We start from the raw sequence: 13505 nt of genomic DNA on the forward strand, positions 1-13505 counted from the left end.
TGACACAGGTGCTCTCATGCTGCCTAGAGGGGTAAACCAGATGTCTGGCCGGACCACACATACACACACATGCAAAATAAAGATATAAATCCATCCAGTACTGCAGATGGACTCTCTCTTTTAACCTGTTTGATGAGGTGATTAAAGTGCTCCTCCAAGCACAGGAAGCCATTAATAGCAGCACAACAGAGGGGAGTCAAAACCAAAATAAAACTAAGAGTGCGTGCCACAGTGGGGGAATCCATCTACTTTCTATTTGGACTATATGGAGATGCATTCTATTAGGCAGAAATGAGACAAAGTGAAAAAGATACTCATTATTGGCTCTTTATTGAATACTATTGGAGTCAAAAGGGGGTAAATTGACTAAGTAGGTCGATGCAAAATGCATGCAGGGAAAATATGCTAAATTCAAATGCTGATTGGCCACATGGGTCTGTGGATGCTGCTTTCATAATTGCCTTCACTTGGTGTTTTTCTCCTTGCTGCAACATTTGCCTTGACATGCAATGTGATGCTAAGGAAAAACAGCTTCCTGATGTTTGTGGCTCAGCGCTCCCCCACTGAGATCAACATTTGTGAATGGTTCCTTCCACATCTACACAAACAGCCAATCAGCTGTTGCTGGCAGAGTCCATGCACAGATGGCTCTAAATCAAGGAAATGTGTGGCTGCGGTACTTACCACGTTCACTGGAGAGGGTGGTATCTGTCACAAAGAGAGAGACAGAGAGAGGGAGGGAAAGGGCAAGGGGAAAGGAGAGTGAAGACAATGATTAGAACATAATACGTTTCAGGAAAAGTGGCATTGCACAACTAAAGTCACCATTAAACAAGACAACAAAACAGATCAATTTCTCAGGATTAATGGGAAGTCGGAGGCAATAGCTGGACAGTGACATATACAGAATGTATGGTACTATTTGGGAAAATCTGCTGTCACAACTGTGTAGTCACCCACATCTTTCTCTGTCTATTATCCAAGCAACACCACTTAACCAGAATACAGTTTGTTTTCTCTTTTATTTATACTTCCTGTCATTGCCTCAAGCACTGGGATTCATCATTATCCTCAAACACTTGTTGTGATGTCTATATTGTTCTTAGGCTCACTCAATGAAACACAAGAGAACTGCAGGATATTGCATATGCGCATTGCACACACTTATGTACATCGTTGTGGGCGGTAAATATTCAGACCTTGGCACCAGAGCTGGGTGACAGGCAGAGGAGAGGCGGCCACGGAGGCTCTTGACATCTCTCTCCTAGTTGCCTGCCCTTCCAGTGTCCTCCAGCTAAGATGCTTAGTAAGATTTTATCAGAACTGATTCCTATAGCTTGGTGTTTGCATTTATAGCTTACACTTTATAAATTTGAAAAACTTAAAGCTGAATAATACCAACCCTGGTTCGATGAACCAGGGCTCCATGTTCCATGAGCTCCTTGTTTCAGGACATCCCACATTATCATGAATCCCAGTAATGGGAATATTAACAGACAAAAGTAAAAAGGCTCTCTAATGGCCCACCCTGTCTCAGGAGTAGTTTAAAATGGTAATGAGCAAAATGATAATGTTGTATAGCAGTCAAAGACAAATACTGAGAGGAATCAAGTTGTACCAGTTTTTAGCTACACCTGTGGCTTGGCTCTAGCAATGGTAATGTTAGTTGATCCACCAGTAATGTTTGGACTGAAATATTTCAGGAATAATTGTTTGGAAATTCCCTAAATGTTGTGTAGATGTTTGTGTTCTGACTTTTTCTCTGGCTATATCGGCATTTGTGGCAGGTACTTAGGCTGCCATGAAAGTCAGTGCACACACTGATGCTCAAGTGATGATGGAACACTTGCATCATCACATGAAATATTTAAATTGTCCACATTTTGTTTAAAATCAAATATCTGCACAACAAATCAGCTTCAGCTGTACTTTGTGTTAGCTCTGATTAGCAAATGTCAGCATGCCAACAGACTGTAAGATGATGAACATGATTATCATTATATCTGATAAACATTGACATGTTAGCATTGTCATTGCAAGCATGTTAGCATGCTTACATTAGCATTTAGCACAAAGCACTGCTGTGACAAACTACCAATGCACAGAGCTGCTAGCACAACTGCAGACTATTGTTTGCGTTGCTTGAACTCAAAGCAGACATAAATCTACAACAGTCAGTCAGCATTTGCCGATAAGCTGATAAATGACACATTTCCTCAAATGATGACACCAAATGAAATGGGATCAAAACAACATTTACCATATGGGACATATGGGGAAATGCCTTACAGCCTGCAATCACCACTTCAAAGCTGTCATTTTAGTTTCTCAGCCACAGCATGTATTTATGGTAAATCTGCGTCAACATGCCAAAAGCATTAGTGACTTACTTTGTACTAAACAACACTCTTCTCATCTCTTGTTACTTTTTGTACCTTTCCTTGAAATAATTTAGAAACCAACCATGTGCCTATAATGCACATGCCTTAAATGAAATAAAAATATATAGAATATATAATTCCTTTGGAAAAAGTTCAACATTCATGAAATATTCAGTAATTATCAATATTTGTTGTTAGGACACCGAGTTAAAGTACTGGTCTGATGTAAGTTCTTACATGTCTGAGAGGTTTTACTGTTGCATTTACTGAAGGCTGATCTGGATTAAAGGGTCTGCTAAATTATTAAAATTTTGATATAAAATGCATACCCCATTTGAATAAATGTCTCCACAAAACTGATTATGTTGCACAGATTTTTCTTTAAACCTCCTTTATTTCTCAGTATGTATATTTATCTTCCCAGTTTTCTGAGTGGCTGCAGTGCAAACTTTGATCGATGACCACTTTTGGCCTTTTTGGTTATAGCTGTTGTGATTAAAATGCATAAATGGCAATGAGATGTGCCCCCACCCCCACCCCTCCACTCATGTCTGACCATAAATCTATTGAAATTCATCTTAAAATCTCTTAAACTTTTTGACGTGTTTACAAGAAGCAAACACCACTATCTAAATGATAGTTTTGCTTGCATCCAGCCCGACTGCCTCCGTTCCCCCCTCCAACTGTAAAGGCACCCTACTTTATCCCAACAGAACTTCACTCCACACATGTTCAATTATTCATCTCCCTCTGTCAAGAATTCAGCCTTGCTAGCACTTGCCAGTATCCCCCCATAAATTGGCAGGCAGACTCATATTTGGCATATGGTGCAGAGCAGAGCTGCTTTTCCTTCTCTCTTCAGTTGGCCTGCAAGCACTCCTGAGGAGCCCAGCAATGCACGCTGGCATGCATGCACCATCCTGTGCGTGCATGCCAGCGTGCATGATGCACCATGTCAGTCAGTTTTGTAAGTGAGACCCCCTCCTCCACATACACACACACACTGAGATGTTGGGCATTCGTCCACAACCTTTTTGCTGCAGGTTTAATCAGGAACAGCCTGTTACTCACTCTACTAAAATACTCTGACTAATGTGACCATCCAATATTGTGTATTCCATTCATTATTCTGCACACCTATACAAGTGTTTTGATTTACTCGGGACTGTCTTTTCAGGTTGACGCTGGATGGGGCAAAGCTATGAGAACCAAACTATGAGAACACAGAAAAAGGGTGTAAGTTTTATCAAGCTAACAATTCAACAAAGCTATTGGTGTTCAAACCCATGTTGTCCTGAGAAAATGTTTAATAACCTGTGTGGGAGTACCACAAATATGTAGGGACTTTAATGAATGAACCATGCCAGTATTGTTCATTTAGGCCTTTTTCACAGAAGACATTGTGACCTGTCACAGTAGCAAAAGCACAGGTGTTTCAGGGCCCTGGTATTGTGGATGGTGGCTCAATAAGTGGGCTTCCATCCAAATGTGGTGCAAAATTTACCGGAATTTTGAGAACATGTGCAAAATTAATTGGAATGAATGTGCATTTCTTTTCACTACCTGTATGCAAATTGAGGATGTCCCTGAAACAGCTTTTCAGTCAGGTGCCATAAAACCACTGCAGAAGAAGAGAGCAAACTAAAATAACTCAAACCTCAAACTGTGAAAAAAAAATTGAAAATATGTTAAAAATGTGGCATTTATGTTTATGTATTCATTTGGAAAATGAATACATACAGCTTGTGGATGGACTTGTCTAACTGTGGTCATGCTACCCTTGCTCATACAGGACTAATCATTGCCCCTGCGCAGCAGTTTCTCTGTTACAGTATTCAACTAAAACCAAGAGATCCATTAATACTAAAAACAAACACAGTAAGAGAAGCTATACTCCCAAAAGGACAGAGGCATTGTTCTAGTTTCAAGCTTTCAGTTTTACTTTAAAACCATCATCAAGAGCAGGAGGTAAAGGGTGATCGTCACAGGACTAAACAGTTTATGATAACTTATCTCGTTCCTGACGACATTTTGTTTTTAAAGAGCTATGCCTCTAGCCACAGGCAAAGATTCTCTGTGTTGACAATAAGAATGAGAAAAAAACATGTGTTAATATCAGCTGCACATACTCTGAGTCATTTCATGGTCTTCGTGGTTTTTATTATCTCTGACAGCTAGCTAGTACACTCCCTGGAGGCTGAAATACAGTAAGAAAACCGGCCGAAGCCTGCATATCCACTATCCACTGATGTAAGAATACATCAGTGGAACAAACTGATCTGCTGCAGAAGGCTAAAGTGATACAAAGAACATTTGTGAGTACTCTATTATCAATAACTTAGACATGCCACCAAATGTTCCTTTTTTAAGATGTAAAGAATAATAACTGCAGCAGGGCAGCATGGTGACGCAGTGGTTAGCACTGCCACCTCACACCAAGAAGGTTCCAGGTTTGAGTTTGCATGTTCTCCCTGTGCCTATGTGGGTTCTCTCCGGATACTCCGACTTCCTCCCACAGTCTAAAGACACGCAGCTTAGGTTGACTGGTGGCTCTGAATTGGCCGTAGGGATGAATGTGGGTGTGTGTGGTTGTTTGTCTCTAAGGGTCAGCCCTGTGATAGACTGGTAACCTGTCCAGGGTGCACACCCTGCCTCTTGCCCAGTGTTAGCTGGGAATGGCTCCAGCCAGGTGACACGGGTAGGTCATGGTGACGGTCTTGTGCTGCTTGTGTCAGCTTTGCTTTCAGTGAAACATCCTGTTTTTTTGTCTGGACCACTGTATTTCTTGTCTTTTAAATCCATCCAACACTTTTCTTCAGGTTCGTTATAAGGCTGACTGTTGTTGTGAAAAGAATCATTCAGAGGAAATGATGATGCAGACTCCCACATATTACAAACTCACCCCAAAGGTCACAGTTACTCATTTTCTTCATCAGCAACATGAAGAAAACATCTTGAGCTCCCACAAAGCGTCAAATTACATCCACACTGTTTGATAACCTTTCCCTCTGCACGTGGCCATCCTCAGTCTTTCTTATTGCTCGTAAATGTGCATGGTTTTTCAACATTAAAATGCCTTTAGTTCATGTACATATTGATCTCATTAATATACTGAAAAAATATTTACTTAGTCTTGATAGTCAGAGAATTTAAAAAGAAGCTGTAGTGGAAGCCTAAAATACATGCACAAACATGCTGAAAGACAGAATGTTCATAACATCTGAACAATGTGTTAAATCACACACACACACACACACACACACACACACACAGCCACCTGCCGTGTGAATGAGTATGGATTAATGTGAGCACGTCTGTTTGCATGCAGATGCATCCTTACTGTATGCCAAATCTTCTTGTTGCCCTTGTGATGACTAATAACCGGAGAGCATTTTCGCTATTAAATAATACATTTAAGAGTCTAATCAAATTGAACAAATGAGTATGTCTAGAAAACTATTAATCAGAGAGCAAATATGTATTTACAAATGTAACACTGGCACAAACAATCAATTATTCATAAAGTGAATGCCGGGTAAGTGGGCTTCTTCCCGGGTGAGATGCTGCCATAATTGGAGTGGGACTACAGGAGTGCTGGCTGGTATGTGTGCTAAAGTGTGAATGTGTGAGTGCATGTGTGTCTATGTGTACCTGTGTTCTCTCACACACACACACACACACACACGCACACACATCTCCCTGTGCGCCAAACTTCCCCCAAACACGACAAGAGCAGGCAGAGTCGGCTCATTACTGCCTAATGAGTTGTCTGATTAGTGCCGAATATAAAAGCCTTGTTGTCAAGCACTGTATGTTTATTTTGATTAATTATTGTACTAAAGTGACTGAATGAAAGCACAATGACATGGAGCATTAACAGTAATAGGGCCCTTGTCGAGTGGGCAATTGTATATTCAACCCTCGGTGCAACACATCAGCCATGGCCACTGCCTAAAGAGGTTTTACTTTGGAGTAGATACATAGTGTACCTGTATGTGTGTTTTTACACTGCGCCACTGGCTCCTCACACGCAGCTCAACCTTCAGCTCCATATGGGAAGATTAGGAAAGCATAACCCATGAACCTGCAGACATTAATGACCAGCATCCTCTCTCCAGACAGGTGGCTGACACTGGAGAGGGCTAGTCCTTCTATGTGCTCATTTGTTATTCTTTTCCCTCTGCTGTTTTTCTCCCAGTGAGATCTCTTCACAGAATAATGAGGAAAAATACCTATAATAAACTGACATTGAAGTTTTAAGAGATGAGCAAAACTCACAGTTTGTGTGCAACTGATGAATGCCACTTGTTCCACTGAAGGGGACTGCAGCTGTTGACAGTGATTAGCATATGTCCTTGATGGCAAACGCCTGCATGCTGAACAGTGGTGGATGCTCAGATCCATTACTTAAGAAAAAGCAGCTACACCACAGATACAAATAAACTCCATTCAAAAATGTAGTTCAAGCAGCACAGGTCATTTTTCAAATCAACTGTGAATCAAATGACTGTGTGTAATTTTGAATATGTCGCTTGACCCTGCAGTTCCCCCCAGCTCTATGGAGGGTTTTTTAGCATCTCACAGCCCACTCTTTGGATTTGCTTTTTTACTGCTTTGGTTCACTTTCTCTGCTCTCATCGGCCTCACTTCCAGCAGGAGCAGGCAACTGGCTTCAGCAAAACACTGCTGCTAAACTCACTGTACGCTACCTGCGCATCACCACGGAGCAGACAGACAAATTTAGCAACCAGCCAATGAATCAAATAGTGAGGTGGTAGAGACCAAAAGGTGGCGAGCTGGGGGAAGACTGAAAACTGGACTTGTGTTCATCAGGTGAACAGAATAACAGCTCCTAACGCTGAACTGTCTGTTACATGTCTACATAGGTAAATGTTTGTTACAGTAACACATCCCCATATTAACTTAATAAAGCAATAATGTTTAAGTGTTGTGTTGCACTGTTGTACTGCTCCCAAGTGGCCAACAATATTAATCAATATAGGTTTAAGAAAATGCTGGCAAGTATTATTAGTTAAATGTATCAGGACTAAAAGTACTCCTTATATAAAATGCCCCATCTCAGAGCGATATATTATGGAATACACTACATTATTAGATTATTATTATTGATAGATTAACATGTAAGTAGGATTTTAATGTAGTTTGATAAGGTGGAGTTACTTTAATTTTAGCTGTTATATACTGCAAGGTTGATGACTTCTGCCAAGGAGGTCATGTATTTACTGCTGTTTACTTGTTGGTTTATTCACAGCATAACTCAAAAACCAAGCAGCCACTTCACAAACGCATGGCCCAACACAGGAGGGCCAACTCCAGTGGACCAGCATCAGCAGTCCACCTCCACCTGAAGGACAAAGGACATTCTTTTGAGGACAGTGAAGTCCAGATCCTCTCCAGAGAACATTGCTGGTTTGAGAGAGGAGTCAATGAAGCTATTTTTGTCCAAATAGAACACCCCTCACTAAATAGAGGTGGTGGACTAACACACAACTTGTCTTCCATCTACAATCCTGTTTTGAGATCTCTGCCCAAACACATCCACCAGGACAATAGGCGTCGGTCGACAGGGGAGGATTCAGAGACAGGTAACAACTCTCACCGATACTGGGCTATAATGACTGGGCATCAAAGAACTGAAACACCACAGAGGAGGATAAATATCTCCGGCTTAACACCAGTCAGTCAGAACTGATGAAGCCTCTTGGATGAGAGGTGAAATGACTTCAACTTAAAAGCCTGGTCCAGTTTTTTCAGCTTACTATGACCTGGATGACTGAGAATCTGCACGGTCAAAAGGTTACTATTGATTTTGATTAACTGTTTAGGAGTGGTGGTATATCTAGGGAATTGTTTAAAGGCATTATGGGGAAACTGAGCTGCCTTGGCAGATGTTTGCCCTCTCTAAGTGCTGCCTTTTTAATTTATAAAATGTTATCATAATAAATATTAATTGGTCATATGTTTTGTTTAGATCTTAATCTGCAAAGTAACCAATAACTCAAGCTGTTATAGTATAAAATTGCAATACTCATTTAAAGTTAAATAAGAATTGTACTTTTTCCACTATAACTACTAGAAATGTGCTCAATGCCAAACTTATAAAACAGAAGTTATACATTGTGAGGAAAGAAAATATAGTTTTAAAGCTGTGAGCAGTGAAGCACCAGCTGCACAAACACACTTCTGTTTAGCAGTGAATCATTATTCCCTCTTGGCCAGCATGAAAACACATGTTGAGAGTTTAGATTAGCAGAATGTCTGTGGAGTACTGCTGTTTGAGATTCAAACAGAGAAATTCTTTTGCAGATACTGCTTTGGTGACCACATGTCTTTATACTCCTGTGGTATTTGGCAGGCCAGTAATATCTGAGTGTGTTCTACCGCAGCATATGGGATGATTACAGTAATGAGCCAGCACCCTGGGGGATATATGACCGTCCTGATGACTAGAAAGGTTCAGTTAGTAGTTAAGTTTTTGATGTCACTCTTGTGGACCTTTTTGTTATAATTATTCACTTTGATCAATCACTTAAACACGTCTCCAGTTCAAAAGAAATATCTAATTTGTTCAAATTTAGTATGGCTGACATGTTTTGAAGCACATTTCGCTGTTAACATGAGGTCTGCATCTACTCAGACTAATGGTGCATGAATAAACGTGTACAGTATGCAATCAAAGTAAAAAGGTTTTTCAGTGTATTTTTCTCTAATACCGCACATCTCTAAATGTGGACTTTTACTGAGTAAAGATAAACGCAGGTGCAAAAAATGGGATGAACTGTAAAATTTTAATAATGTTAGGAAATTTGATTCTATGCCTGTGAATAACACCCATTTTCTCCCCCATAATTTGCCTCTCTCTCTCTCTCCCTCCCTCTCTCTCTCTCTCTCTCTCTCTGGAGGCGTCCTGTCCGTGAGCAGAATGCTATTGGTATCATCAGAGGAGTGACTTGGCCTGTTGCTCTGTACACACTTTAAATCAGAAGTAATGGGGCACTTCAGGAGACTGCTTTTACACACGCACACACAACTGCCAATACACTCTAATCACTAAAGGCCCTTTTCCTTCAGAGATAAGCATTGCTTACGTGCACTGCACTCGAAACTACAAGGCTGCACAAGAGAGATATTGATGATAAGATAGTGAACAGTGTGATTTCATGTGTTTTGTCATCGCTGCCTTAGTTACAGACACGCAGCAGCTCTGGGTGAGATCTCACCCTTTTTCACATGTAGCAAGCACACTGTCACACATCAAATGTTCACTCACAATAGGTGTCTAACGAAGTCTTCTCCATATCGAGGCACCAAACAGACTGAGAAGTTCATTCAATTTCCTCTGGAAATACTAGCTTCTAAATGATCACCATCAGAGAGCTGGTCAGGAGCTCGCCCACTAATCTCCCCAGTTGGGTCTGAGTTAAAACAAGAGTGTCTAAGGCAGGGCTATCAGTCTTGCCAATAACCTAGCAAATAGAATCTATCCAAAGAGACAGCGACTATAATGTCATGATGTGAGGATTATTTAACATGGTCAGTACTGGGCTCTAAAAAGCATCCTTTGTTTTTCTGTTTCACATTCAAGAATAATCAATTGCTTGTGTTCAGGGAAATAAAACGCAGTATCTCAGCAGCTCAATAAAATCAACAGTGGGAATATTAGCGAGATGAGAATCCAATTCTGTCTTTATTCACCTGAAAGGACAAATAAACCACATTACAAACAGCTACACTGACTGGTAGCTCCCACATTACAGAAACTACTAACTTGATACTCAGAAAAGAAATACTGTTGTATAGCTGAGTGAGGCTAAACACTGAATGTGACTCATTTTGCTCTCGCCTGGTGAAATTTCTCACCTGCTAATGCCTTCCTTTTTCTCTCTGCAGTGTTAGGTCACTATTCACTAATTGCCTTAGCTTACTTTATTAACAAGCTCAAAAGCCAAATCAGTCCCGTTGTGCAGAGTGCACGCATGCTGGCAAACTCTAAATATAAAATGGATCCGACTTTCACAAGCTATTTGTACTTTCTTTCAACTAACATTAAAACGCTTTCCCTGGAGGCTACACGCATTTAATGGGGCGACTCAACCTTAATGTTAATGCTCTGTAGGTAGCCGCTGATTAATTGTTGCAACCCAGTAGGCGTTTCATTTCAGCATGTAAACATCGCATATAAGATATTTACATGCTCAGAAGACATTTGGCATTTGTGGATGTGCACTGGCATGCATTTATTCTAGACACTGATATGTGCCTGTCCAGTCAAGGCAGGGAGTTTTGACTTCTTCCTGATGATTAAATCCAAATGAATATGCATGTGCAACACTCAGTCAAACACTGAAGCACTGTGAATCTCAGCGCGTAGAGCTCTCTCTGAATGTAGCCTGCAGTCACATGCAGAGACAGACAAGAGTCAAAAAGAGGGAGGTGGATGGGGGGGGTGTCCCTGCTGGGATGAACTGGTGCTGACACAGCCAGATGTTTAGTTAAAATGCAGTGCTCCAGAGTGGGATGGAAGGAGGAGCTGACATGCGCTTCGGGGGCTTTACGCAGTCAAGTGCTCCACTGTAGTCCCCTTGTATCTCGGTAGGCAGCGCGTGTGGATGCTTTATTGCATGTGATTTGCATTTGGCTGAGTGTGTGCATTCGTATGTGTATGCAATCACCCGGCAATTCATATTAAATGTAAAAACAAGCATGTGTGCACCCATGCCTCCATGTCTCTGTGTGTGAAATGCATTACAGCACTTGAGCATATGTTTAAACTGAGGTCTCCTGTGGCTGCTTCCTCTCTGTGGACTGTGTCAGAGCTGGAGGACGATAGACTGCACAAGCTCACACAGAGTCAAGCTCCCTCTCTCACACACATGCACACACACACACTGCTGACTCAGTGTTTCGACTAGCATATGGAGTCTGATGTTACAGTTTAGCGGAGAGCAATATTCCAGTGGCAGAGCTTCTGCAAATGAAGTAAGAGACATCACTGAACAAGCAGTCAGCCACATCTCATGGATGAAATCACACTGCCGACAGCAGCCTGTCATCATCCATCACTGTCATCATCATCATCATCACCATCACCACTATCATCATCTTCATCAGCATCATCTCAGTCATCCCAATCTTCCTGCTGTCTTGTCTGGGCATGCTGCGGTGAGCCATGATGGAGACAGTGACAGAGTGACAAGGACTGGATCTTAACTTGTACTGAGGATGCAGAGGCAGGCGCATGGTAGGCTACAGACACACAGGCTCACTTTCTTCCTCCCTCTCGTTTTCTTTGGCATCCACTCTTTGTCCCTCCATCCTCCTCTATCAAAAGTAATCTCATTTCCCAGCAGCTTGAATTAAATAAATGTCTGTTATTAAGACCTGTGAAGGATGGTGGAGGGCCTGGGGAGATCAAGAGTCGGGAAGGCCGGTTAAGAACAGAAGGTGCTTAGATCCACAGGGACTGGGAAATGATGAGGACAAAAGGTTGAAGTGGACAGCATGGAAGGGGCTTTGCAGCTTCTCTCTGCTTTGTTCTCACTCCACTTTTGTCACATGCTGTTATATATTTGAGAGAATGTGAGGAAACAAATGAGTGAAAATAGCAGATAAATTGCTGTGATGAGACAAGAGGAGAGACTGCACCTAGGCAGGCTCTTCCCATTTTCACTGTCAGCTTATCAACCTCTCCACCCGACTGCCCAACCTCCCTGCAACCTTCCCCCATTTAACGATTAACCCAGCTATGTAAGAGCGCCGCAGCCTATTCACCAAGCAGCTACCCCACCTCAGCATCCTCATATTCCCTCGCTTCTAGTGACAACCAGCTGCTGCCAGTAACTGTTAAAAATTTCACACTCACCTGGGACTCATCCTCAATCGTGTATGCCCAAAGTGTAACTATTAGGAGGCGGCTACAGGCTGCCATCAATCCCTTAGGTATCTGTTTGATGATCCCCACATGGGAATACTTCACTGATAGTCTTAGCTAACCCGGCGTACCGTTTTAACAATCTCCCTTGGGTCTGTTAGGGGTCTTTTATGTGTCTGCTGGAGGAGCTGTGCAGTACATTATGAGACGCATGTCAACATGTAGACACTGCTTCATCAGAGTCCCTGTAGTTTGTTCTGGAGCAGGTCTGGTTAACACATAAAGCATATCAAATAGCTTTTTACCAAAACATGAAGCACAACAATGAACAGCAAGTTGAGCCTGGGGTTTTCAGCTGGACTGAAACTTCCTCTATGACAGAATATCTTTGATCTTGATCCAAGAGAACAAACTATACCAGCAGCCTACTGCAAAGAAGTGTGTTTTTAATTGGACGCAGCATTTCGGTAGTTGTATGGACAAGTCTATAGGGGAATCCAGTGTCTTTCTTTTTCCTTCTAAAGCTTTGATTTAGAAGCTCTTGTTGGCTACCCAGGGCCACTGAACCCTCCAACTGACCCCGCATGCTGTTTTGCTTCCTGCAGACATCAAAAGGACATGACAGACTGGGAGATTCTGGTTGTTCAACTGGTCCATTCAGATATTCTGTGAAAGGCAGGTGGAGGCACAAAAGCCTCTATCATCAAGCCTTACAACTTTGAAATGCAGCATCACATCAGCCACGCTTTCAGTCAAATATAATAAAATGTCATATTTTATAAATACAAAATTAATGGCAATGATGACATATGTATGGAACAGGAGACATTGTTCTAAGCTAATGAGCATCTTGGATTCATTCTACTAGGTCTGAAAATTTGAATTTGTATACATATACTATACAGTGAGGAACAGAAGTATTTGAACACCCTGCGATTTTGCAAGTTCTCCCACTTAGAAATCATGGAGGGGTCTGAAATTCACATTGTAGGTGCATTCCCATTCTGAGAGTCAGAATTAAAAAAAAAATTCAGGAAATCACATTGTAAGATTTTTAAAGAATTTATAGGTCTTGCACTGCTGAACATAAGTATTTGAACACCTGAGAAACAGTGTTAATATTTGGTACAGAAACCTTTGTTTGCAATTACAGAGGTCAAACGTTTCCTGTAGTTCTTGACCAGGTTTGCACACACTGCAACAGGGATTTTGGCCCACTCCTCCACACAGAT

The 13505-nt window shown here is 41.6% G+C and overlaps 1 protein-coding gene across 3 annotated transcripts in view; it reads right to left on the reverse strand.

Annotated features, from left to right (window-relative positions):
• Positions 1 to 13505, reverse strand: part of LOC109956073 (cadherin-4-like) — a 211079-nt gene that overhangs the window by 127918 nt on the left and 69656 nt on the right. For all 3 annotated transcript variants that reach the window (XM_020592916.1, XM_020592914.1, XM_020592917.1), the window contains one exon: positions 685 to 708. In XM_020592916.1, the coding sequence (XP_020448572.1) occupies positions 685 to 708 (24 nt within the window). The remainder of the gene's footprint in view (positions 1 to 684; positions 709 to 13505) is intronic.

Source organism: Monopterus albus, unplaced genomic scaffold (assembly GCF_001952655.1).
Source record: "Monopterus albus unplaced genomic scaffold, M_albus_1.0 scaffold18.1, whole genome shotgun sequence".
NCBI lineage: Eukaryota > Metazoa > Chordata > Actinopteri > Synbranchiformes > Synbranchidae > Monopterus > Monopterus albus.